Genomic DNA, 27681 nt, shown 5'->3' with positions numbered 1-27681 from the left:
CCTGCACCCCCTCTGGCTGCCCAGGCTCTCCTGCACCCCCTTCTGGCTGCCCCAGGCTCTCCTGCACCCACTCTGGTTACCCCAGGTTCTCCTGCACCCCCTCTGGCTGCCCCAGGCTCTCCTGCACCCCCTCTGGTTGCCCCAGGCTCTCCTGCATCCCCTCTGGCTGCCCCAGGGCTTCAGTCATTCTTGGCGCTGGAGATTCCTAGAGAAATTCTGATTTCTTAGGGCCCACTCTCTCAGTAGTCTGCTAACCAAAGAGAGGGCACAAGTATCTCCTTAGAATATCTTCATTCTTGCCAGAATGCAGTCTACAGTGCTGGCCATGAATCTCAAATTCATGGCAATCCTCCAGCCTCAGCCTCCCATATACTGGGGTTATAAGTTTGAGCTACCACACCTGGCTGTGTACTTTCATTTTTAAAACTAATATATGAGTTTTAAAATTAAACTTTATTCGCTAAAGGTTTCCTAGTGGCTGTACCCAGCAGGACTGCACAAGAGGTTAATTGGATCACAGGCCGAGCATCAGGTGTTTGGAAGGGTCTACACTTGACTGTAACTAGCAATGGGGAGGTCTTTTGCTCCACCTCTTGACATTGTTATAAATAGACCTTAGGAATAAAGATCTGGGCTGGTGGATAAGGATCCAGGCCCACCCGAGTCTATCTTGTGTTTTCTCTCCCCTCTTTATTTCTAAGTCTTTTATTACTCATTCCTCAAGAGTCCCTGGGATAAATAATGGTGGGGGCTGGTCTGCCACAATTAAATGTTAAAAACATATCGGGAATGGTAGTATACGCCGCCATTAATCCTAACACTTGGGAGGCAGATCTCTGTGAATTTGAGGCCAGCCTGCTCTACATAGGGAGTTCCAGGACAGCCAGAAGTACATGGTGAGATCCTGTATCAAAACCAAACCACTTGTGTGTGTGTGTGTGTGTGTCCACATGTGTGCGAATTTGTGTGGATGCCAGAGATTGACATTAGTTTATCCTCTTTTGCCCTCCACCTTAGTTTTTGAGACAGAGTCTTCTCTCACTGAACCTGGAGCAACTGATTAGCTAGACTGGCTGGCCAGCAAGTCCCAGGATCCTCCAGTCTCCACTCCCAATGCATGGGTTACAGGTGTATACTGCCATGCTCAGCTTTTTCATGTGGGTGCTGGTGTGCATCTTTAATACTTGTTTTCATCTTTAATAACTGGTAAAATTATATATACCAAAGAATTGTTTTAAATAATTTTCTTTATAAATTATTATCAGTAAATGTTTGATTTATATGCACTTTATATCCCAATATACCTGGGGTTATATAAAAATTTCTCAGATGAAAGGAAAGAATTGAACAATTCTGGAAATACAGTAAATTTATAAAGACAGAGAATCTGGAAAGTGTGTTGCTGTCTAAGCTGTATATAAAAAACTCCTCACAAGGCCAGATGCTGCTGATTATGGCACCTGCAGTAGCCAAAGTCATAGTGTCAGAAAATACTGAATGATGGTTCCCAAAAGCATGAGGGTCACAGGAAGCTGTTGTTTAGTGGATGTAGTGTGGCAGTATTGTTGTGTTGCCAGAGTTCAGCATGTAGTCTGGTTATCAATCTTTTATCAGGTGTGTGATTTACAAATATTTTCTTCCATTCTGTAGATTGCTTTTTCATCTTGTTGATGTACCAGTTTTGGATTACAGTGAAATCTTTTTTGTTGCTTATGTATTTGGTTTCATTTCTAAGAAATCATTACCATATCCAATGTCATAAAGCTTTTTATTTTTCTTCTAGGAACTTTATAGTTTTATTTCTTGGTTCTTTGATTTTATTTAAGGATTTCAATGTGAACTGTACCTCAATGATTTTTTTAAAATGAAATTAGAACATTAGTCACGAGCTATGGTGCACACCTTTAATCCCAGCACTTGGAGGCAGAAGCAAGTGGATCTCTATGAGTTTGAGGACATCCTGATCTACATAGTGAGTTTCAGGACAGTCATAGTTACATAGTGAGACCCTGTCTTGAAAAAAAACCCAAAAATTATAAAATTAGGACATTAATATTACAATCACAGTGTTGTTTTCCAAATTATTTTATGGAGAACCAAAACATAAGATTTGATGTCAGCATATGTGGGCATCTGAGTGTTGGTCCTAATCTGCCTGCCACGTAATGATTGCATGACTTGGGTGAGTTACTCCATTTCTTCTTCCTCTTCTTTTCATTACAGTGATAGGCTTCATTTATTTTTTTTATAATTATTTTTCTGGCTTTTCGAGATAGAATTTTTCTGTGTAACAGCCCTGGCTGTCCTGGAACTCACTCTTAGACCAAACTGGCTTCAAACTCCGTTATCCATCTGCCTCTTTATTTTTATTTTATGTGCATTGGTGTTTTGTCTACATGTATGTCTATGTGAGAGTGTTGGATCCCCTAGAACTGGAGTTACAGACAGTTGTGAGCCTCCATGTGGTTGCTGGAAATTGAACCTGTGTCCTCTGGAAGAGCAGCCAGTGCTCTTAACCTCTGAGCCATTTTTTCCAGCCTTAATTTTCATACTTTTAAAAGTTTCTGAAATTAAAATATAATTACATCAGTTCTTACCTTCCCTTTCTCTCTTCTAACTCTTTCTGTATACCCTGCCAGCTCCCTCTCAAATTCATGGCCTCTTTAATTATTGTTCTTTCTTTCTTTCTTTCTTTCTTTCTATCTATCTATCTATCTATCATCTATCTATCATCCATCCATGTACCTACCTACCTACCTACCTACCTATCATCCATCCATCCATCCATCCATCCATCCATCCATCCTAAATATATAAATACAACCTGATTAGTCCATATCATGGTCCTTGCACATATGTATTTTCAGAACTGACCATCTGGTATTGGATAATCACTTGGGGGGCTCTTCCCGGGGGAAGACCATTTCTCCCACTTTAGCATTCCTTGGTTGCCTGTAGTTCTTTGTCTAGGGTAGGGGCCTTGTTATAATTCCCCCTTCATCTTGGTATGTCTGTTGGTGTTGTCTTCATTCAGGGCTTGTTTAGGCAGGGTGTTGGTAAGACTTCAAGGGTATAGCTTCTCTGGGCATTTTTAGAAGATGAAATCTCACAGCTGACTTCCTGTGCCTCTGGCTCTTGCAATCTTTCCACCCTCTTTTCTGCTGTGATCCCTAGCCTTAGGTGCAGGAGTGTGCTGCAGGTGTAGCAGCTGGGGCTGGCACTACACAGTCTCTTGCTCTCTGCATTTGGATGGGTTGGGCTTCTCTGTAATGGTTTCCATCTGTTGCTGAGAGGCATTTCTTGGATGAGGGGTTCTCTGTGCTTGAAGGGTTTGTTTTTGCCTATATGATGACTGTAGGAAAAAAAAACCCATAGGAATGTTACGAAGATTAAATGAGAATATGTACATAAAACTCCTATATTATGCGTAGTATACAGTAAAAAACTAAGATATGCTGAATAATGCTGATATATAGGAGTCTAAAACTAAAATGGAAGGAAAAGACCTATAGATATAAGGACACTTGATTTGGAAACATAAAGGCAACTTATTATATATGTAGTATTTTATATTATTTTTAAAATAATTAAAAATTATGTGTATGTATGTGTGCCTGAGTGTACGTATGTATTCCACATGTGTGCAGGAGCCTGCAGACGTCAGAAGAGGCAATCAAATGTTCTGGAGCTGGAATTATAATTAGTTGTGAGCCAGCCAATGAGGGTGCTGGGAACTAAACCTAGGTCCTCTGTAAGAGCAGTCAGTGCTCTTAATCCTGGGGTCCTCTCTCCAGCCTGCATCTTTTTCTTTTCTTTCTTTCTTTTCTTTTTCTTTTTTCTTTTTTTTTTTTTTTTTGTATGTGGAGCTGAGGATCGAACCCAGGGCCTTGTGCTTGCTAGGCAAGCACTCTACCACTGAGCTAAATCCCCAACCCCAGCCTGCATCTTTTTTTTTTTTTTTTTTTTGGTTTTTGTAGACAGGGTTTCTCTGTGTAGCTTTGTACCTTTCCTGGATCTCGCTCTGTAGCCCAGGCTGGCCTCGAACTCACAAAGATCTGTCTGCCTCTGCCTCCCGAGTGTTGGGATTAAAGGCGTGTGCCACCACCGCCCGGCTGCATCTTATATTCTCATGACATGGTCATTGTTACCTTTTGTATTTGCATTTGTTGACAAAGAATGGAGTAGATTTTCTCTTCATTTCTTGGAGTGACTAAGACTACGTATTGTAATGTTTGTTGGCTTGTATGTCCATCTCCTCTACAGTGATACATTGACTGTGGTGTATGAAACCCTGTGACATTTACCATTCAGAAATGAGAAGAAAGGCCTGGGACTTCAAAGAATTGTTATTCTAATTGAAAATGGACCAGGAAGCAGATTGCTTAATGTTCAAGCCAGGGAACAGTAAGTCAGGAGGCTCTCTGTGTGCTTGGGACTGTTGGGCATTAAGTTGATCAATGAATATTTTGTGAACGACTAAAAAGCAAGCTGTGTGGGGGAAGGCAGAGCTGTTACGCCCTCTGGCAATTCTTGTGAGAAATGCCATATTTGAATCTGAATCCTTAGGAGTAGTCTGAGAAATCATGCTTGAGGGTCTGGTTCTTTGGAAAGAGATGATAGTGCTGCCATTTTATCCAGCAGGCTCACAGACATTCTAGGAGGCCAGTCCCCTCCTGCCAGCTCTGTTTGTAAGCTGGAGTGGCTGGAGGGACGACGGGAGGGAGAGGAACAGAGGCCGTGAAGTAATAGTTCCCAGTCACTGCCTCCAGCCAGCCAGAGTCATGTTGACAGGGACAAATCCACTTTAATGAGTGTTTCTCCCAGTTGCTGAGCAGAGCAAGACGTTGCTTGTTGAATGAAAGAAGGCCTTTGCCTGGACTCGGGCATCTGTCTAGTTGGTGCACGACTCTGATCCTCAGTGGCAGTGAATCCTTCCTCAGGCCTGTACCAGGGCTTTCCAGTTCTGCCACTCCACGACCCAGCAAAATGTGCTAGAGGCCCAGGACTTAAATGAGCGCTCATGAACTGAGTAAGTGGCTGTGAGTCCTCAGACCTCCCATGGCTCCGTTTGTAAAGGGGCATTCTTTTCATTCTTAACACGGTGGTGGGACTGTGTTCCCTGAAATACTGTGCACACTAATAAACTTATCTGGGGTCAGAGACAGAACACTCACAGTATTAAACATAAAGGCTAGGCAGTGGTAGCACACGCCTTTAATCCTAGCATTCCAGAGGCAGAGATCTACCAAGCTTGGTGACTCACGCCTTTAATCCCAGAAAGTGAGCCTTTAATCCCAGGGAGTGATGGCAGAAAGGTATATAAGGCGTAAAGACCAGAAACTAGAAGCTTTTGGCTGGCTAAACTTTTAGGCTTTGAGCAGCACAGTTCAGCTGAGATTCATTCTGGATAAGGACTCAGGCTTCCACTTTCTTCCAGTCTGAGGAAACAGGATCAGCTGAGAAACTGGCAAGGTGAGGTGGCTATGGCTTGTTCTGCTTCTGTGATCTTTCAGCATTCACCCCAATACCTGGCTCCTGGGTTTGATTTTATTAAAAAGACCTGTTAAGATTCATGCTACATAACACTGCTCCTTTCTGCAGGTACAAAGTATCAAACACCTGATTGGTGCACACTGGACTGGACTCTTGTGCTTATTGTCTGTTCTAAATTTAACAGTTTTGTAAGGTAGATTAAAAAAAAAACCCACAGATTAAGGATTATATATTTTTCTCTATTGAGACAGGTCGAGGAGCAGCTCAGGCTGTCCTTGAACTATGTAGCTAAGGATGACCTTAAACCTCTGATATGCCTGTTTCTACCTTCTTGAGTATTGACAATGGAGAGGTGTGCCACTATCCCTGCTAGACAAGGTTTAAATAAAGGCTATTATTCATGGAGACCAGATCAAAGGCAGGAGTGTGATGAGTGCATAATGGCTAGGCATGCAGTGGGGTGGCTGGTGCTGTAGACTGCAGAAAGACTGGATTTGGGGAAGTATCTGCTCATACAGTAAGAACACTGCCTGAGGGTCGAAGAGAGATCTTTATCTATGCATGTTCAGCTTTGTGATTGTACAAAATACCCACAGAGCACTCCGCTCTTCCTTTCAGCAGTGTGCTCAGTGAGTCACACAAGACACTGAATACTTTATGTAAAAGAATGTTAGTATGAAGTGATATGCTCACCTAAGGGCTGATCCGAGTATCCCAAGCACGTTTGAGGAGGGCTAAGGGAGCTACGGTGTTCAGTAGGCTAAGAGAACTGGATGTATTTTCCATTTATGGTATTTTCAACTTACAGTGGCTTATTGGACTGTAAGTTCATCATAAGTGGAAAAGCATCATCCATGCTTTCTTTCAAGTCTCTCATTGAAAATAGTCCAGTGTCAAACTCCACCTGGAGAGTTGTCTACTGAGTACTAAAGCAATACTTTGAGTAAAAGTAGCTGGCTCTGCAGAAATTTCACCACAACTGACATTTACCAAGCCTGGCTCTGACCTCAAGATTCTGAAGGTTCTGTTGGTTCTAGTTTTTGCGTTAGGTCAGGGAGGATGTTTCCTTCCCCAGGTGAGTAAAATGAACATTACTTTTCTCTTCAAAGAAACTAAGTAACTTGTGACTGGGAGACTCTGCTTTTCACACCCAAATTTTAGAATCTACCTGTTTGGAATTTCACTTTCCTGATTTTCAAAGTAGAAGACAGCTTCAAGGTGTAGGCAGAGTCCTGGTCTGGATTCACATCTCTGGAGCTCATCTAGACCCCAGCACTGATAGACTGAGCAGTCCCAGCTCCTCGCTGGCTTTCCAGGACACCAGATAGTCACTGCGGACAGGCCCATATTTCCGGGTAAGAGGCTTTCTGGTGAAGGGTAACAACGTGCTCCTCATGGCTGCCAATGCTGAAAGGGGGAAGTAATCACTGTCCCCCGGTGGGCAGGCCTTAGGGGCTTTGGGAAGACCAGGAGACAGGGACTGATGCAAGATGCTACAACCTCCAAGTCAGAGAGGGAAACAACTCCAGTCTTAATGAGCAGCTCAGCTGGAGGGGCTCTAATGGCCTTGGTGAGCATCAGAGACTTCAAAACTGGCTTCAGGAGCCAGGGAGGGAGAAGATTGCTGCTTGCTTATTACTCAAGGCGTTGAATTGCATGTCCAAACTGATGGGGTCTAAGGCAGGCAGTACCCTAGGTCTCCTAGGTGGAGGGTGGGCTGCTGACCTGAATGGAGCCAGTGTATGTGGCAGGTGCAGAGGCTAGACCCCTGGAGCCCTGTCAGCTGGGTGGCTTTTTAATTCAAGAACAGTTTCCTCACCTTAATTGGCTCTCTAGGGCCCTGGGAGTAGCATTGGCACCTCTGAACAGCCCGTTACTGGGAGAGCAATTCCCCTGCTGGTTGCAAAGAGGTAGGTTGTGTTTGGTGGGGATGTGTTTGCTGCACCTGGAAAACCAAGGCTAGAAAAGTCTTGCAGGGGAAGTTCGAAGTAGCAGTGACTGATAGGCAGTTTCTGAGTGACTCCTTGTCACTGGGTCTTTCATTGAATGGGAGACTAGTTGTGGCTAAGTGTTGTGGAGGCCAGACAGCAGGAAAAGCCCTTTGAGTTCATCTCTACCTGTTTACTGCACAGATGCAGTGTCAAGAGTGGTGCAGAAAGGGCCTAGAAGCCTGGTGAGGGTCACATGGTCAGTCATTTGCAGAGCTAGGGATCAGATCCCACTCCCTTGCCTGATAAGCCTGGGCTTGTTTGGGCTTGCAGGCTGCAGAAGCTACAGATCTATAGTAGGATGTTGCAGTGGGCTCCCTACGGACCCCCTTTCAGGCCCTGTTGTAAGTGGGGCCAGTGGCTTTGCAGGCAGTGTGTCTATATAGCCTCCTTTGTATCAACTCCTGAGATTTTGTGTGAAAAGAAACAGAGGTACTACTAGGTCAGTGAGAGTCTACCCACTAAGACAAGCCCAGACTCGGTCTGCAATTGCATCTACTGTGAATATTCCTTGGCACAGAAAGCTGGCATCACACGCAGGTACTTCCTCAGAGAATGAAGTTGTGAAGGCCAAGGGCCGATACTTCATACATTCATTTCCAGCCTCAGCCAGTCACCTGCCTGTCAGGCTGAGTCTGGATCTTGCTTCAGATCAGCTGCTGGCCCTGCCTCCTAGTTCCTGGGTATTGTAGCTTACCTTATTCTTTCCTGTAATGATATTTACCCTGCCATTGGGGGTTATGCTTCAAATCCTCTATTTCAAACCCAATCACTCCTCCTAACTCTAGGCCTACACTATGGGCTACCTAAAGGCTAGGCAATGGTGGAATACATCTTTAATCCCAGCACTCAGGAGGTAGAGGCAGGCAGATCTCTCTGAGTTGGAGGCCAGCCTGGTCTACAGAATGAGTTCCAGGACAGCCAGAGCTACACAAAGAAACCCTGTCTTGAAAAACAAAACAAAACAACAACAACAAAAACAATGACAAAAAAAGAGAAGTTGGGCCTAGTGGTACAGGCCTATAATCTTAGCTTGGAGACAGAGATAAAGGATTGCAGATTCAAGGCTTGAAAGGGCCACAGAGGGAATGCAAGGCTAGTGAAACTCCATTGCAAAATGAAAAATAAAACAAGGGCTAGGTATATAATCCAGGAAAGGGGCTGTCTAGCATGCACAAGGCTTGGGTTCAATCTCCAGTACCACAAAAAGAAGTACAAAGAGGAAGAAGATACGACTCAGCATTGCTGCAGTTCAGAGCAGAACTAGCTTGGCCTTCAAGGCTCTTCCTAGTTGCCCCGAATTAACTCCTACATGTCCTGGAGGCCCCTCTGTGTGTGATTCGCCCTCCTCCTCTCAGTGACATCTTACTTATGTTTGAAGGTGTGGCCTCCGAACCATTTACACAACCAAAGCTCACAGGTGGGAGTGGGTTTAGCAACAAGCAGGACTCCGGAATCCGAATTATCCTAGTATGGAGATGGAACTATGGAAGGAGCTGCTGTTTTGACTAAGGATGAGCTTTTTCAATCTAAAAAGTGCCAGGTAGTAGTTTTGGCCTGTCATACAGTTTCTGTAACAATCACTCAGCTCTGCCACTGTAGCACAAAATTGGCCATGGTCAATGTGGAAACCAATGGCCCTGACTGTGTTCTAAGAAATCCTTCTTTCCTTCCTTCCTTGCCCTTCTCCCACCCCTCTTTTTGAGATAGGGTCTCTTGTAGCTCTAGCTGTCCTTGAACTCACTAAGTAGCTAAGGATGACTTGAACTTCAGAGTGCTGGGGACTGAACCTAGGGCCACATGCATGTTAGGTAAACACTGATGTACACTTCCCAGTCCAAGAAGCTGATTCTTGACTGTGTTCTTTATCGACAAAAACAGGCAAGCTAGGGTTCTGACCTTTTTCTCAGGGGTCTTGACAAATGTTATTTCTGTTGAGTGAGAGCCATTGAGATCAGTGAGGCATGATCAAATCTATATTTTAAAAAGTCATTCTGAGCTGAGTGTGGTGTGGGTACACTCCTTTAATCTCAACACTCAGGAGGCACAGGCAGGTGGGTCTCTGTGATTTTGAGACCAGCCTGGTCCATATAGCAAGTTCTAGGACAACCAGGGCTACACAGAGACCCAGTCTGAAAACAAACAAACAAACAAACAAACAAACAAACAAACAAAGTCATTCTGGCACATTTGTTCTCACAGCCTTTAATCCTGGCACTTGGGAAGTAGAAGCAGGAAGATCAGGAGTTCAAGGTCAATCTCAGGTACAATTGTGAGTTTGAGGTTAGCCTGGGCCACATGAGATCCTGTGGTATACACGCACACACCACAAATGTGAGGGCTAATTTGATGAAATGCAGGAAGATTGTAGAAAGATTATCGGTAGGCCACTGTGGCTGTCCGATTGTTGTGCTTCCAGATTGTTAGTTCTTAAGCTGTCTGGATGTCTAAGAATGATTTGGGAACCTTGCTGAAACTCTAGTTCCTGTGTTTGAACCTAGGAGATTTGATTTGGTAGACTGAGGATTTCTAGAATGCACTTCAGATTTGGAACTCATTAGTCCAGGTAGGACAGGATGCTGTTTGATTTAAGAGGTGTAGATATCAGAGAAAACATGATTTACAAAAGAATTTGGAAGTGGCCCTCTCCCTCTTCCCATACCTGTTTCTGTTCAGAACAGCCCAACCTCTTGACTCCTCACACACCACCACTACCCCGATGTCTTTGGTCATACACTAATGTTCTCTTTAGAACAACTCTTTTGACCAATTTTGACATGTCTGTCCACATTCAGGATCTCATTAATGTTCAACTGGATAAACTTCTTTTGTGACTTCCCTATCCCTAGTCATAAAGTCTAGCTCAGTCAGGCTCCTAGAGCCTTCTGGGTGGCCTGTCCTTAAGGTCAATGTCAGGATCTTTTGCTCTGCATTCGGGTCCTTCAGGAACGTCTGCTCCTCCTAGGCTTTTCTCACTCCCAACTCTGCTCTGTGCTGCTGTAATCATCCTGTTCCTTGCAGTATTGTCCTATCCTGAAATCTTCCCTCCAACTCAGCCCTGTTTTCCTTCCCTCTTCCTCCTGCTTGTGTGTGACTGTGTTTCCTCGGGGGACAGAGAAAGCTGCCAAGGGACACCTGCCCAGGACCTTTGTGCATCATAAAATATGTGTCTTCTCCATCTGAAGTCCTAATCCTCTGCTTGTGACGGACAATTGGTCACTATGGCAACCGACTGTGACGTCACAGGATAAGGACTTCAGGTGAAGTAGCAGGAGCAGGTGAGTGTTCAGGAGAGAGATTTTAGTATCTGTTGGAGGTTCCCCACCCTCTGCACTTTTTCTGCAGCACAGGGGGCTTGGAGCGATCTCTGTGGCTCCTGCTGATTTTGAAAATGATGCGGTGAGAGTGTGTGCTTGGCATCTGCGTGCTGCAGCAGTGTGGGGCTGACAGAGTGTGTCAACTTGAGCTCTGGCTGTGCAGGCACCGCTGCTGCGGGAGCCTGTTATTCCATTCTGGATTGCTATTTTGATACCCAGATTGCATCATTCTTCCTACGTATAAACAGGGGGTCCCCAGGGCCCTGCAGCTACTCACTTCTCCACCAACACTGTTGTTGTGATGAGCTCTATTTAAATGAGCTGCCGGATTGGGGCAGGTTCCAGCCACACATGAGCACTGTCATTTTGGGGAACATGGAGGGCTGAAGGATTTTTGTGGATCGAGTCCTAAAAGCCTGAGAGTGACGGCCTCCCGAGCTGTGAGCTGTGCAGAGGGCGACAGAGCTAGTTCCTGAAAGTTGAAAATCTCGTTTTCTTCCTTCTGAGCTTCTATTCAGAGGCACCCAGAGGATTAGGAAGGAGATGCAGCTAGGAAGAGAGTCGCCTCTTTGAGGTCTCCCTCTTGCTGTTCAGTTTGGGAAAATTGCTGCAGAGACTTGGAGATAAACAGGAACAGGAGGAGTCAACCTCGCTCTTTCTTGCAGGAGCATCTCAGGTGAGCTAGAGAAACAGCAGCTGTGGCTGAGGATGCATCACAACAAGGAGAGGCTCCAGACTGCTCCCCAAACCCCACCCAGAACCCAGCTCCCCGAGCCTTAGGCCCTGTGGCCCAGCTGGCTTGCTGCATGCGGGGTGGGTGCTCCTGGGCTCCTGGGGAGCACCATCCTCCAGGACTGGTGGTGGTCTCACCTGTCGCTCTTCCTCTGACTTCTCTCCCAGGTGTTGCTCTAATTACAGGGCAACAGGGTGACAGGTAAGCCTGCTGGCAGCCAGGGGCAATATCGGCAGCCAACCTAGGTGTGTCTTGAATCAAAATCTGTCTTTCTAACAGGTACTGACATCTGAAGAGTGGGTGCAACCTGTTTGTTGAAGGCAACGTTGCTCTGAGCCATGGGGGCAGTGGAAGGTTTTGAAGGCTTCAGTGGGGGCCTTACTTGGTGCTCAGCATCCTGAGGCTGCTGAGGGTGGGAGGGTATGAATGATTAGTGAGGCTGGCCAGCCTGCCTGAGATATGGGTGCTTATTTCCTTGCTTAGTGTCTGGCAGAGGCAGAGTGAGGCAGCTTGTCTTAACCTGTGGATACAGAGGCTGCTCAAGGCTGCTCAGTGGTTTGAGGTTTTATAAGGGCAATGCAGTTTTGAAGCATGTCTCTGTTTCTCTTGAGGCCATCATGTCATCCTCCATGTGATTGGGAATTGGGAACAGAGGAGGTCTGTCCAGCTTTGGACACTGGCAGAGATACTTGAAGCTGCCTCAGTGGATCCCACTGCTGGTCAGAGAGATCTGGGCCTCCAGCAGCAGTTTCATGGAGCCCTGGATGAGCGCTGAAGAGTGAAAGGCTTCCCAACCCGTGAAGATTGCTTAGCACTAGGTCCAAGCTGGGCTCAAGGTGGCCATGCTCACGGGTGGCCTGAGCTGACCCATGCCTGATTTTTGGGACCTCCTTGGGGTGTCTTTCCCATTCTCTTCATCTGATGCACATTCTGCCTTGGCTGTGTTGTTCATGCCGAGGGCTAGTTACCCAGACTATGCCTCCTTTCCCTTTCTGGGCTCAGCATGCATTCCAGCTTCAGTAGCAGGTCACAGATTACATCTTGGTCTTTTAGTTGAGTTGTGAGTCAATGTAGCCTCCAACTCAGTGCCAACCCATTGGGTGCCTGGGGACCAGGACTTACTTCTGTGTGTTGGGAATCTATCCTTATGTCTGTCAGAGGGGAACTCCGTCACAGCTACATGGAGAGTTTTCTGGACTTTCTGCCTCTCTTAGCTTCATGACCCAGAAGACACAGCTCTCAGAGGAAGAATACTGTCCAGGGTGCTGGTTGTCAAAGAGCTATGCATTGTAATCTTCTGAAGAATTAGTTTTGAATTCTGATGCCTGGACTCCACCTCCTGAAAATCTATGAGCCACACCTCTATCCCATATCAGGATGGTTAAAAGTCCCCTTATAGTTCAAATTTGTAACAAAGAATGCACTGTCTCTACATTTGTTTTCTTTAGGCACAAAAGCTTCATTCCATTTGCTTTCCTCAAATATTGTATTTTTCTGGGGGGGGGGGCGGGGTTTCAAGACAGAGTTTCTCTGGCTGTCCTGGAACTCACTTTGTAGACCATGCTGGCCTCAAACTCAATGAGACCTCCTGCCATTCCTCCCAAGTCCCAGGATTAAAGGTGTGCGCTGCCCAACAGCAAATATTATATTTCTTACAAACACAGCTGGAGAATTCCAGATTTCAGAGCTGGGTATGAGCTATTAATATAGTTGGGTAATAACTGTGGTCTTATCATTATTATGAAATATTTTGTATATGGTGAAACTGTCTAGTTAATTACAGTAAAAATATATCATTTATTGATTATTGCATTAGGAAAGAATATAGCATGATGACAGGAACATGGTTTTATCTCTGTGTGTATGTGTGTTGCACATGAATGCTGTGGCACATGTATGGAGGTCAGAAAACAACTTTGTGTATATCGGCCTTCATTTTCCAGCTTGTTTGAGGCAGGCTCTTTCTGTTGTCTGTGGCTGTGCTGCATAGTCCTGGTTGTCTGGCCCGTGGGCTTCTGGAGATGCTGTTGTCTCCACCGTCCATCTGTCTGTCAGCCTATAGTTGTTCTGAGATCACAAATGCCTGCCATAGCCGGTGTCCCGTGAGTTCAGAGAATGTGAAGTAGGCTCTGGTGCTTGTGTGGCTGGTGCTCTGCTCAACCATCTCCCTGGCCCGAGGACGCAGTTTTAAAGGTAAACAGACTCAGGTCTCAGGTTGCCACAGGCTCTTCTAATTTAACTTCTTGGAGTCTTAGTCTCCACAATAAAATGGAGATAAGGCCTCTTCTTAAGAGATGACTGGTGATTGAATGAGATAACACATGTGTGGTGCCAGTTCCCAAAGCAGTGCTAAGTAAATGTCAATTTATATCACACCTCCTAGGGACAAGACATGTATTTATTTTGTGTCTGAGACAGGCTATCCTGGAACTCTCTGTGTAGCCTAGTATGATCTTGAACTTGAGATTCCCCTGCCTCAGTATCCTGAGTGCTAGAATTACAGCCTTGCATCATAGCCCCGTCCGACCGTCCATCCGTCCGTCTCAGTTTTCACTCTCTTAATAGATGGAAGGAGTGACTTTGGCTCCCAGAGCTGTTCTCCCAGGCCACAAGGGTGCCACAGGGAGACTCTGTTGCCTTTCTCATTGTGGAAACAGAAGCCCCACCTCCTTGGTGGTCTTTGTGTCATGGTCCCTTGTGTCTTAAGAATGAAGTTTCTGGTTCTGAAACAAACAGTAAAATAGGTGGGCTTGCTGATGCATACCTGTAGTCCTAGCCCTGGGGAGGCTGTGGCAGGAGAATTGCTGTCAAGTTCAAGACCAGCCTGGTCTATGTAGACTAGGAAGGCCAAGGCTACATCCACATCCCTCATGTAATGAAGTTCCGTTGGTAGAGTGTTTTCCCAGCATGCACGACACCCTGGATTGAATCCTCAGCACTGCAAACAGAAGTCAGGCATGGTGTCAAACACCTGTAACTCTACCTCCCTAGGAGTTCAAGGTCATTCTTGGGTCCATTTTGAGTTTGAGACCAGCTTGGGCTACATGAAACCTTGTCTCAGAAAAAGCCCTTCCCTCCAAAATAAGCATTCTATATAAACGACATCTTACTTATGGCACAATTTAAATATGTAAGTAGTGAGTCTTTTGAGCAGTGCAGTTATTCTCTGGCTCTGCTAGTTAGCAGCCTCTTCTCAGGGCTGATCCCCTGCCTCCAGCCTCCCCTCAGCCACAGCCTGTCATTCAACTCTGGTTTTTGTTGTGTTTGTTTGACACAGTTTCTCACTGTGTAGCTGAGGCTGGAATCAGAACTGGCAATCCTCCTGCCTTGATCTCTCCTGGGCTGGGATTACAGGTGTGTGCCCACCTGACTTTCTGACAAGGATGACAGATATAGCTCCGTTGCCATTTGGTCGACTGTTGCCTCTTGTTCTGCCTCAGGGAGTTTTCCTGAAGCTTGACTGCTAAGGGCACATGGAGAGGTCAGTGTAGTCAGCCCTCTCCTGCTATGCCTAGTCTCCTCATCTTAACAACTTCAGGAAAAGGGGGTGCTCACCTAGGGTGACAGATGGTAGCAGCAGAGCCTTGTCTACACACCATGTGACTGTCATCTCAGAATGGCTTCCCCCCAACCACCAAGTGGCTTCTTCCAAGTGGCCACGAGTTCAAGGAATACACATGGAGTACTCCATCTAACGAAATGCAATTATCCAATCTTCTAAAAACCATGCACCGTCCTTTGATGCTAACTGTGGATAATTTCTGCATGTAGACATATGAACAGGTAGTTAAAATGCAGTCTGGTGTTTCTTACACTGGAAGCACTAATTAACTGATCCTAGGGGAAATCAGCCCTGTTTCTCAAAGGTGGAACATTTCAGGTTTGAAAGGATGCATAGGAGTTTATCTGAAAAGGACAGAAGCAAGGAAAAGTATTTCAAGAAGGAACAGCACTTTTCCAGACAGCCATGCAAAAGTTTGGCTGTTCCAAAGACAGCCGAGATACTTGGCATGCCAAAGACATAGGCGTCTGGCAGCTGAAGCTAGAGATGGGGCTGGAGGGAGGTAAGGTCAAGGTGAAATTGAATGCCCAACAGGGGTTTTGTCTTTAAGGCCAAGAAAGGCAGATGATGTGCCATGAGGCCTTATTTGAACCATCCGGATCATCCTCCTTTCCCACTCTGTTATGTTAGTGTTTTTAATGTTTGAGCACTTGGTACCAGGAGTCAGGAGTCTTGTGGAAGTAACTTTCAATACTCAGATCACTGTTGTGAAGGTGTATGCACCTAGTAGATGGGAGAGACAGTCACCTGACAGTCACCTGTGGAGAGTGTTGATCAGTAGGAAAATTACCCAGGGGGTCCAATGCAGCTCTGTCATTCAAATTCGTGGCTCTGCAAGGGCTATTGTTTTTTGTGATTTTGTGGGTTCTGCGGATGATACTGATTGAACTTTGCTGCACAATTGTCCACCCCAAAGCTTAGTGATTAAACCAACTTTCTTTGTTGTGTGGCTTTCCAGGTTGGTGATCTGGACTGGAATTCTCGGGGTAGTCTGTGCTGAGTTTGCCTGATCCTGGCTATACTCCATGCCTGCATTAGATTGGTGCTGAGTTTGCCTGATCCTGGCTATACCCCCATGCCTGCATTAGATTGGTGGGTCACTTGGTCTGGCTGGTTTAGGGTGGCCTTATGGAGAATGTTTGAAACAACTAAGGTCTCTTTCCTCAAGGTCTGATGTCTTCTAGCAATTTGAGTCCCAGGTTCAACTTTTCATAGAGCAGCTGGAGAATTCTAGGAGCGAGAGCAGAATTGCACAGGCCCCTGAGGTCTAGTCCTAGATTCAATGGGTGGAGTTAGAGAATCCTCTGGCCCTCTCCTCTCCTCTCCTCCTCCTCTTCTCTCTTTTCCCTTCCCTTCTTCCTTCCTTTCTCTCTCTCTCTCTCTCTTTCATGTGTGTGTGCAGTGTTCATGTATGTGTGGGTATCATGCACATGTGAAGATCACAGGTCAACATCAGGTGTCCATCTCAGTTGCTCTCTATCGTATGGTTTGAGACAGAATACCTCACTGAACCTGGAGCTAACCCAGTTTGGTCAGGCTGGCTGGGTAGAGAGCTCCAGGAACTTATCTGTCCTGCCCCTGCTTCTTCCTGTTGAGCCATCTCCCCATCCCCAAGAATCCCTTTTATTGGTAGGATCACAAGAGAGGCTGGGTGCAATGGTAAACGTCTTCAGTCCAGTGCTTGGGAGGAACAGGCAGGTGGAGCTCTGTGAGCGCAAGCCCAGCCTTGGCTACATAGTGAGTTCCAGGCCAGCCAGGGCTATATAATGGAAGCTTGTCTTTAAAAAACAAAAGGGGGAGTTGGAGATTTATCTCAGTGGTAGAGCACTTGCCTAGCAAGCACAAGGCCCTGGGTTCGGTCCTCAGCTCTGGCAAAAAAAAAAAAAAAAAAAAAAAAAAAAAGTAGCAAATGCCTCAGACTTTTATTTAGAGCTGGGCGGTGGTGGCACATGCCTTTAATCCCAGCACTTGGAAGGCAGAAGCAGGTGGATCTCTGTGAGTTCGAGGCCAACCTGGACTACAGAGTGAGTCCAGGAAAGGCACAAAGCTACACAGAGAAACCCTGTCTCAAAAACCAAAAAAAAAAAAAAAAAAAAAAGAAAGAAAGAAAGAAAAAAAAAAAACAAAACCAAAAACAAAACAAAAACCCAAAAGAGATCACAAGGATTCGAGAGAGGAAGAGTTTATGGCTAGTTTCTCAGTGTACCACTCTTTATCTGCTTTTCATCATACCATGGATAGGATGTGAGAAATGTTTTGAATTCAAAGTCAGCATTCAAGGAGAACTGTGCTTTCTCAAATATTAGCTAATTTAATTCTCACAGCAGCCCTATTGTGTGTGGGGTGTGTGTCCATGTGTGCATTTGCATGTGCTAAAGCACACATGGAGAGGTCAGAGGACAACTTGAAAGAATTGATTCTTTCCTTCCGCCTGTGGACTCAGAGGACAGAACTTAGGTCTTCAGGCTTGGCAGCAAGCACCTTTACCTGCTGAGTTAGCTTACCAGCCTATCTTTTTGCGACAGGGTCCTGCTATGTAGCCCCCACTGTCTTTGAACTTGTGATGCCTTCTGCCCCAGATTCCCAGGTGCTGGCGATTAGAGATGTGTGCCACCATGTCTGTCTATCAAAGCAACTCTCATTTTCCCTTCCTATTTTACATATAATGAAATAGTCAGTTGAGACAAAGCAACCTGCCCAAGGTCACTGGGTAGCAAAGCTGGTGTTTGGGCTTGCATTCTTCTGAGTGCACTGTAGAGCATTGACTGTAGCATTTGTTACTGCATTGATGAATGAGGCAGAGAAGACTGTGACAATATTGCCTCAAGCCCTGTTACCACCAGTTCCTTTTCACACCAGTCTTATCCATGGACACAGGTCCCTGCCCTCCTCAGGAGACTCATTCCCAGAGGTTTGACTGTTTTTAGAGTTGTCTGAAGAGTCACTGTTGTCTCCAGGGTGGCAGTCTCCTGCTGGTTATGTAATTTAGATGCCCACTATGCTAAGGAATGTGTTGGAAACTGTTGCATTCTTCTGGGAGAGGGAGCGAGTTAAGCTGTTCACAGGTGAGGTATGTAGTGTACCTAACATGGTCTAGGACTCTAGGTGGAAATAACCCAGCAACAGGTGTCTGAGTCCTAGGAGCAGACTTATTAGTATTAGTTAAACCAGTAGAAAAGTACCTCCTATGTGAGCAGGCAGTGGGCAAGGCTGTTCTTCCTCTTGCTAGAGAACTCCTGGAAGCTCTAGCTTTGAGATCTCTGAAGTAATCTGGGTAATATGGTAACCTTAGTGACTAATGCTGTCCTCTGGGCTACACTAACCCTCCTAAGCCCAGGAACTGGGACCTCAGGGCTGTAGAACGAAGAACTGGAGCAGCAGAAGGCAGAGGCCTGGTTCCTGGGGAAGAGAGGAAAGTAGATTAAGTAAAGACAGGGATGGGAGGAGACTAGATTGATGGTCTATAGGGCTGACCTCTGGTGGGATGGTCATGTTCACGCTAACTGTAGGCTGTGTTACTGAACAGGGATCACTTTGGCTAGGAGTGGGTATTGCCCATTATTGGTTAAATTATTAAGGCCACTCCACGTAGTTAAAGGGGAGGTTTATTTTGTGGGGTAACTTACAAATGAAGGGGTAGGTTACAGGGTCTGGCAAGGGTATAGCGCAGTCCGGCGGTGTTCTCTGGAGAACTCTGCTCCGTCTACCTCCAGCGTCCAGAGTCCGGGAACCAAGAGACAGAGCTCTTCCCGATCCTTGGTCTTCTGCTTCCTCCTCTCCCCCGCCTTGTGGGCGTGACCATTACCGAAGCCTCAGTGGGGGTTGGAACTTCCAGGCCAATGCTGGGATGGCTACCCCACTACAGCCCATATGTTGGTGCTGGGTATTTGAAAGCCTCCTTCTAGGCCTTATGTATAATAATTCTGTTCTCTGTCTTTCCCTTCTAGAGCTCATCTCCTGTCCTGCATGTCAGCGAGTGTATCTTACCAGAGATGTAACTGAACATATTTTTCTTCAGTGCTTTCCTTCTGGGCAACCCACAATGGCCAGGGTAAGTCAGGACAAGGGAATAGGCAGGTGGTGGCTTACAGAAATTGATGAGACCACTGTCTGTAGGTCTAGGCATCTATCACTGACTTGTAACTCCACCATCAGTTTTCCCATCCACCCATCCTTCCACTCATCTACCTACCCATCCATCCACCCATCTATCCACCCATCCACCCACGTATCCATTCAGCCATCCACCCAGGAGGAAATAAAAAATGTTTGAATTAGGAAAAACAGCATAGTTTTCTACTAGGTGAAAATTACATGCTTTGAGTGGAAAGGGAAGGTATCTTAAGGTACATTAAGCGTTACTTTATTTCAGTGCCCCCCCCCCACCATGGCTCTTACAGAAAATATCAGCATTAGGCTTTTCTTCCCCTTTATCTTCCCCCTGAGTTGAAGATTTACACACCAGCTTTGATTTAATGGGCTCTTTAATCTCGTCTGGAACAGCTCTCAACCGTTTCCCCAAGTTTCTGATCTCGCATTACTTACTGACTGTGCCTTCTGCTTCTCTACGGCATGTCCTTGTCACTGCTTTTCATTAACTTCCTGGTTTATTTCCTTTTTCCTGTGTCTAATCCTTACTGAATGTCTGTTACCTCCTGGGACTTACCAGTGCTAAGCAGACAGACTCGTGTGTTCTACATCTAAGACATTCATGGGGAAATTCATAAAGCCTGCTGAGCCCATAGTAGTTTAGTGGCTTGCATGAGTTAGGCATGGAACAGATAGATGGTTTTTCCACACCTCCTCATTTCATGATGGTTCCCATCGGACCCTTATATCTGCTGATGAGATGACCAAACTTTTGGAGGTGAGGAGGGGATGTTAGCTGGTCAGACTTTAGGTGGCGGCACGGATCTGAGGCTGGCCTCTCTCCTGGATGGATGTACTCATCTCTTAGGGTGCTCTGACATCTTAGCCTTTCTCCCTTTGAAGAAATTAAATGCTTGGCTTTTGCTTGAGTTTGTCCTCTGTTGTAATGTCCCCTCCATCTACCTACTTGCCATTCAGTGTTAACGTAGACATTTCCTATTGATGAAAAAGTCCCCATCACTCTTAGGCCTAGTTCTTGGGAACTTCCCTTGGCGTGTGTCCTTTGCACTTGCCATGTGTTTTTACCACGGCATTACCCTTTAAAGGGTGTCACCCTGTCATACTGTATGTGCCTTGATTGGGGGAGCCTCGGCTTACTGGGTTTCCTTACCTTTAGTGCAGGATAGCCACTGTTCCTTCTGTCACAGAGGGTACTTTCCTGCACAAACCTTGCCAGGCAGCCCTCCAGTAGATTCTACTCCTTGGTCCTGGGGAAACATTCCATCAGCACCCTAGTCCCTAGAGCATTTGCTGCTTGTAGCTCTAAGCCTCAGTGACAATAGGGTCACCAATTTTGGCCTCTTTGCTTCCAGAACTGCTCTGAGTGCAAGGAGAAGAGGGCAGCACATATTCTCTGCACCTACTGCAATCGCTGGCTGTGCAGCTCTTGCACAGAGGAACACCGGCACGTCCCAGCCCCGGGGGGGCCACTCTTTGCACGGGCACAGAAGGGATCCTCAGGTACCAGCCCCTCCCCCCACCTTTCTTCTGTGCTGAACCCTCAGGTGCCTGGAGAATAGCTTTCTGACCTTGTTTCTTAGCCAAGGGAGACAGTGGGGATGGCTTCTGAGTCTTGCAAAGGAAGAATGTCTCTCTCAGAGTCAGAGGGGTGACTCACTCCAGCCTTTCACTGTTGGGCTGGGGGCGGGTGAGTGTGGGTGAGCCGGTGCTGGGAGCATGATCTTGAATCATGGAAGCCAGCTGAGCTCCCACCTTCCACTCCTATTTAGAGCAATATGTCTCCCATGCAGAGACTTAGCAGTCTGGTCCACTCTTGCCCTTTTGTCCATCCTGCACCATCTGTTTTAAGCAGCAGTCTTTTAGAAAATCTTCTGGGGCCGGTGACTCTGTGTGTGTGTGTGTGTGTGTGTGTGTGTGTGTGTGTGTGTGTGTGTGTTGATATGTTTATCATCCCATGAACTAGATGTAAACTAGTCTGGAGCCCAGCAAAGCTGAGTAGCTGGTTTTAGCCCCATCAACACAGAATCCTGGTTAGTGAAGAGGCTTGGGTTCATTTGGGAGGGTTTCCCACTGTGCCAGAGATCTACCTGGAGCAGGTACCAGTGCCTTCTTCACCCCTAGCAGGTGCTGGGATACTAGGGCTTGAGGGTGTGAGGTTTCTGGACAGCTGAGCGAATCTAGCCAGGCTAAGCTTGAATTTTTCCCCGTGCCCTGAGTTTCACTGTTCCCAAGAGAGACCTCTCCTGTTCGAATCTCTTCCCCCAAGCTCTGGGTCTGTGTCATGTCCCTCGAGGGCTGAGGGCTGCTCAGCAAAGCTGAACAGAAATGTCTGCATGAACAGAAGCCCACATCTTCTGTCTTCTCTGGCAGGGGTGAATGTTGGCTCTGGGGACTTCGCCTTGTACTGCCCTCTGCACACACAGGAAGTGCTCAAGCTTTTCTGCGAGACTTGTGATGTGCTCACATGCCACAGCTGCCTAATGGTGGAACACAAAGAGCACAGGTGGGACTGGTGGACTGTCTGAGTGGGCTTGGGAGGCTCTGCATTGTTTTTTGTGAGAGCTCTGGCCTCTCTGAAGCAGGGTATGGAGGTAATCAATTGTAATCCCAACAGTTGGGAGGCTGAGGTAGGATGATGGGTGAGTTTAGGGAACAGCCCAGGCTACATAATGAATCAGAGGATAACTTGCTTACATAGTGATGCTGTCTCAAGAAAAAAAAAAAAAAAGAACCCTCTCCCTGCCCAAGCCAACCTGCAGCTGCTGGACAGAGGTGTTTCTCTTCTCTGTGGACCAAAAGACTTGAGTGCCTTTGTCTCTCAGTGTGTAATCCTTGCCTCTGAGGCTGAGACAGTGCACCATGGAGATTCCTGAGCACCATCACTCCTCAGCTCTTGCTTTGTTTCCTCCTTTAGGTGCAGACATGTTGAAGAAGTTCTACAAAACCAAAGGATGCTTCTAGAGAGCGTGACCACGCAGGTGGCACATAAGAAGTCCAGCCTGCAGACATCTGCGAAGCAAATCGAGGACAGGTAGCCTAGGGTAGATCTTGCTAGTGCTGAAAATGCTCTCCTCTCTCACCTCCTGGGCTCGGGTACCAGCCCCTAGTGGGTCCATGGAGGGGGATGCGGTTAGGCAGATAAGCACGTGTGTCCATTCCTCAGAGGTTGCAGTGCCAGTGAGGTGTCTTTGGGGTATCAGTTGATAACTAGGGCCAGGCTACTATAGGATGATCAGAGTGAGTCTGGGCCAAAGTTCTGTGCTTTATGAATTATCCAGAAGTGGGTACCCGAGAACAAGGGTACATAGTAAGTAGCTTCCAGAGAGGAAAATGCTGTTTATTGTGGGATAGCAACAAATTAGTCATAATCTGTCTATTCTTGTTTCCTATATAAATAAGTTAAGTGGCATGGTATCACTGGCACTTTGTATAGCAGGAGTTAGGAACTGGGACCTGGTGGGTTGGGAAACATATACTATTTTGTTCAGTTACTATAATTCCTTCAGTCAAGGCTTATCTCTATTTTACTGATGAGGAGGCAGAGGTTCAGAGAGGTTAGGTGACTTATCTGTACTAATATGGCTAATCAAATTGGAAGCTAGGGCTGTGGTGACTTCAAAGCCCATCACCTTTCTCTTTTAAATATTTTTAATGAGATATAATAAAATAAAGCCTTTAAAAATATATAATTAATTGGTTTTTGGCATTTTACAGAACTGTGCAATTTAACATTTTCATCACCTCTAAAAGTGATGAAACCCATATATGTTATTGATCACTTCCCTCCACTTCCCACGCTCCTCAGTCCTCACAAGCCACTAGTCTCTGTACCCACACTCTCTTTCCCTCTTCTTGGAGCATCTTCCTTTTGGACAATATACCATATGCAATCATATCCATATATCCCACGGTACTGTGCCACCTGGTGAGCTACTGGGTGGACCTGGCTGTGGACTTGAGGTTTCCTAGAGGAAGCCCAGTTAGATCAAGGGGTCTGGGAGGGACACTGAATGGGGCTGAGAAAGGCCTCTTTTTCTTTGATGCCTGCTTGGCCCTGATCTCAAGGCAACTTCCAAGTTGTCAGCCTTTCTGTTTGCCAAATCACTGTGTTTGTCCCATCCTGTTTCCAGGATTTTTGAAGTAAAACATCAGCATAGGAAGGTGGAAAACCAGATCAAAATGGCCAAGATGGTCCTCATGAATGAGCTGAACAAACAGGCCAATGGACTCATAGAGGAACTTGAGGTATGTGTGTGCAGATGGACCGGGGATGCTTTCCTGGGTCAGAAGCCAGAGCTAGGATTCAGATACACAATCTTTGTAGCATTTTGTTGCATGCCGTCTTTCAAAATTTCTAGTCTAATTTTGGGAGAGTGGCTTGTTAAGGGCTGGAAAACCAGTTCAACCTCTCGCTGATGCAATGTCTCTCAGGTAGCTGCCATCCTTAACTATGTCAAGGAAGAGTCTAATTGCACCTTCTTCAGAAAGTTGTATGCAAGAGATGTAGACATTCATTCATTCATTCATTCATTCATTCATTCATGTTTTTCCATTTATCACCATTCCACATTTGTACTGTAAAGTCTCTCACCCTCTTTTCTCCCTTTCTTTGTCTATCAGCAAACAGCTCAAGGCTGTTTTCAGAAGTTCTCTTATCTGATGCCATCAGTGTTCATACTGATACACAATGGCCACTAGACTTCCCAGATAGGTTCATGAACAGCACCAGGGACTCTGTCTTTTCTCTGTGCACCAGGGCATTACTAATGAGAGAAAGCGGAAGCTGGAGCAGCAGTTACAGAGCATCATGGTTCTCAACCGTCAGTTTGAGCATGTGCAGAACTTCATCAACTGGGCTGTCTGCAGCAAAACCAGCGTCCCTTTCCTTTTCAGCAAAGAACTGGTAAGAGGAAGCTGGTCCCTTCAGCTAGTCTGAAAACAGATCAGAACAGAGTCTGTATCACAAGGGGAGAGGCTGTCCTCAGAAGTGCATGTTTTTAGGTGGGAAGAGGAGTAAGATAGCAGGTCCTGAGTTCTTCAGACCCAGCCATGGTTTTAGGTTAGTACAAAAACCTATAGCACAAGGGACCCAGCTGCAGAAATGATCTTGCTAACCCAACCAGGAAGGCCTGTTGTTTCCATGTATTCACATATTGTCCTGGGCCCAGGCAGTGTTCAGAGATCTCACAGAAAGTTAGTTACTGGGCACCAAGTGGGGGAGCCAGAGAAAAACAGGGGTTGAAGAAGATTTTGATGTTTTGGGCTTGTGAGGATGGTTGATGCCTAGAAGGAAGTGTTGGTTTTATTTTCTGACAGGATCTTGCTAGGTAGCTCATGCAGGCCTCAAACTTGAGACCTTCCTGTCTCTTTCCCCTGTGTGCAACACACTGGGCTGGAGGAGCGTGGGTTTTGAGAGACGGTTGTATTGACTCTGAGGTGCCTGGAGGACATCTGGAAAGAGATGTCCAAAAAGCTAGTTTGATAGATGGGTCTGGACGTCAGAAGAGTCAGAGCTGGAGATTAAGAGGTAGCATTACTGGGACAGTCACCATGGGAGCACTGTGGAGAGAGAAGAGCAAATCTGCAACCAGGGAATGCCATTATTTCTCCAGAGGGGAGAAGATGATGCCGACTGAGGCGCACAGCTAGAGTGTAGGGGGAGGCCAGGAAGTAGAGTGCGCACATGCCAGCGGAGTTCAAATTGAAGTCTGTGCTGACTGTACCACAGAGGCGAGACAGGATGGATAAGCCCAGCCATCCACAGGTCCCTGGTGACCTTATAAGGAAGTGCCAGTGAAGCAGGAGGATAGAAGCCAGATGAGTGTGAGCACGGAGGTGAGGACAGAGGTAGGTGTGAGAAGGGACCAGTAATTGGGAAGGAGGCAGAGCTGGAGGAGACTTTTTTTCTTTCTAGGTCTGGCAGACATTTGCACTTCCATATGGGAGAGAGGTTGACAGTAAAATAGAGAGGGTGGGTGGAGTGAGCACCCTGGAAAAGCTGGAAGAGTGAGATCCAGAGGGTGCCGCCTGGCCTTGGACAAGGGCGGTGCATATAGCTCAGTGTACAGAGTGAAGGGAATCTGTGTTTGCAGAGTTTGGATTTTTGTCATTTCTAAGACAGGATCCAGCCTGGCCTCAAACTCACTATGCAGCCCAGGATGACTTGATTCCCCTAAATGCCGGTATTACAGGCACGCACCACATGCTAGGTTTATGCAGTGCTGGGTGTTGGACCTAGGGCTTCCTGTATACCAGGAAAACACTATTAACTGAGCTACATCTTCAGTTCCTAGAGCATTTGCTTTTTGTGGTCTCTTATCCTCTGCAAACTACAAGTCATAGACAATAAGAGGGTTAGTTTGGGTGAAATGGCAGAGGGGGAGACCAAGCAGTGGAAGAGGAGGGTGATAAAGGGAGTAACTAAAAGGGAGGCTGAGCGTTCACTTACACAGCCTTAGAGAACAGAGCTGAATAACAAGGCTTTAGCATAGCAGGATTAACCTGAAGTCAGGAATTGGTGGTGGGGAGAAACTTAGGCCACTAGGGACCTGGGACCCGAAGATGATGGGAGCCGCTGGAGTGGCACTTGAACAGTTCAGTGATACTGAAGAGCATGTCCCAGGGGAGTAGGAGCACCTTATAATCAAGAATTAGGTTGTTGGAGTTTATGGCCTCATGGGTAGAATGAGTCCAGATGATGAATGGGATGTAGGTGTAGGAACTGAGCTGAAAACAGGTGGAAGTTGATTGACATTAAAGAAATCAAGAATGGTGTAAGTAACATTATATGGACTTAATAGGTTGTATTTGGGAATATATATGTATGCATGCAATAACGATGAAAAAAAGAAGAATTTGAAGGAGAGCAGGGAGGAGTATATGGGAGAATTTGGAGGGAGAAAAGGGAAGGGAGAAATCTTGTAATTAAAATATAATCTAAAAAAAACCAAAAGGAATAAAAATTGGGAATTGGGGATGTAGCTCAGTTGTAGAGTATTTACCTCGTATGTGCAAAGCCCTGGGTTTGATTCCTAGTACTCCATAAACCAGATGTAGTGGTGCATGCCGGAGATGAGAAGTTCAAGGTCATCCTTGGATATGTAATAGATTTGAATAACATCTGGAATATGTGAGACCCTGTCTCCAAAACAAAACAAACTGAAAAAAAAAAATCAAGGACTTTAAGAGGCCAAGATGTCAATTGGGCCATTAGTTATCTAGAACCAGATGATGGCAGGGTGTGATTGGAATCTTGGCAAAGCCCCAAGTGATGGGAGTGTGGTGAAAGGCAGTAGATGAGAGCCCTGGCAGAGGAAGATGGCATCTGGGAAGGATGGAAGGGGCTTTACATGCTGTCAGGAGCAGAGCATTGGCCAGGTCTGAGGTCTGCACAGCTTTTAAAGGAGGTGATGGTAGGATGACTGGGGCTCACTTGAGGCCTGGAAGAGTTACAGATGTAGGGGTTCCAGAGCCCAGGGAAGAGGAAGCTCATTGGCTGGGAAGACTGGAAGGGAACAGGGAACTGAGACTATGGAGGATGACCAAAGGCCAGAGGGACACAACTTGGGGCCCTTTAACCTGCCCAAAGCACTAGAAAGTAGTAGGACTTATCACGCAGGCAGATGCCCAAATAAATGGTACTGTTGTCAGATTGTGTTCCAGATGCAGCGGCTGCTGGAGACGAGTTGTAACACCGATCCTGGCTCTCCTTGGAGTATCAGATTCACCTGGGAGCCCAACTTCTGGACTAAGCAGCTGGCTTCCCTTGGTGAGCTATGACCTTTGGCCTGTCAACTAAGAATAAGTATAGGTAATCTGCTGTGCTTTCTAGATGGGCCAGCATATTCCCAAGAGAAAGTGTTCTCAGAGACTGCCAGTGATCATGGAATCAGCCATCAAACCTCTTGAGTACAAGTGGGAGGATGGGCTAAAATGGCAGGGTGGGACTCAATGCCATCTGAAACAGCTCCCTGTTCTGCATGAATGTTGCTCCTTTTACTCAGCTTCATTGCTGGAGAGGTGACGAGACAGTGACCCTCCTCTTCTGAATACTGTATGGCAGTTCAGGTGAACATGTCTGTGTGGTGACATGGGGCATACATGTGTGGGTACAAGCTACCCACTCCTCCTCTGGGGCTGAGGTGCAGACGGAAGATTAATGGCCTTGTGCATCTTTTCTTCTCTTGTGTAATTTCTGCCAGTCAGTCTCTATGCAGTGTAGACAACACGAAGATGTGCTGTGTTGACACCATAATGGGCTTGTTGAACTAACTCCCCACTGCCACTTTGATTCTAGCCTGTTAATCGCATTGAAAAAACGTTGAACTTGGCAAATCAGTGACACCAGATGTGTTTTTGCTCATTTGCTTGGACAGGTGTCATGTAGCTTAGGCTGGCTTCCAATTCACTAAATAACAGAGGGCGGGCTGGAGAGATAGCTTAGAGGTTAAGAGGTTAAGGACTGCTCTTCCAGAGGTC

General features: G+C 46.3%; 1 protein-coding gene across 2 annotated transcripts in view; it reads left to right on the top strand.

Annotated features, from left to right (window-relative positions):
* Trim66 (tripartite motif containing 66) overlaps positions 1–27681 on the top strand; it is a 54338-nt gene that overhangs the window by 1463 nt on the left and 25194 nt on the right. The window contains exons 1-8 of one of the 2 annotated variants that reach the window (XM_036197018.1): positions 10735–10759; positions 19041–19144; positions 20556–20703; positions 21574–21706; positions 22118–22234; positions 23334–23448; positions 23960–24106; positions 26854–26971. In XM_036197018.1, the coding sequence (XP_036052911.1) occupies positions 19136–19144; positions 20556–20703; positions 21574–21706; positions 22118–22234; positions 23334–23448; positions 23960–24106; positions 26854–26971 (787 nt within the window). In that variant the 5' untranslated portion in view covers positions 10735–10759; positions 19041–19135. Of the gene's footprint in view, positions 1–10734; positions 10760–19040; positions 19145–20555; positions 20704–21573; positions 21707–22117; positions 22235–23333; positions 23449–23959; positions 24107–26853; positions 26972–27681 lie in introns of those variants that run through there. The other variant, XM_036197009.1, reaches the window with a different exon arrangement.

The sequence above is a fragment of the Onychomys torridus genome, chromosome 1, assembly GCF_903995425.1.
Source record: "Onychomys torridus chromosome 1, mOncTor1.1, whole genome shotgun sequence".
Lineage (NCBI taxonomy): Eukaryota > Metazoa > Chordata > Mammalia > Rodentia > Cricetidae > Onychomys > Onychomys torridus.
The sequence above is the reverse complement of the archived record's forward strand: the minus strand, read 5'-3'. Positions and strand labels throughout refer to the sequence as shown.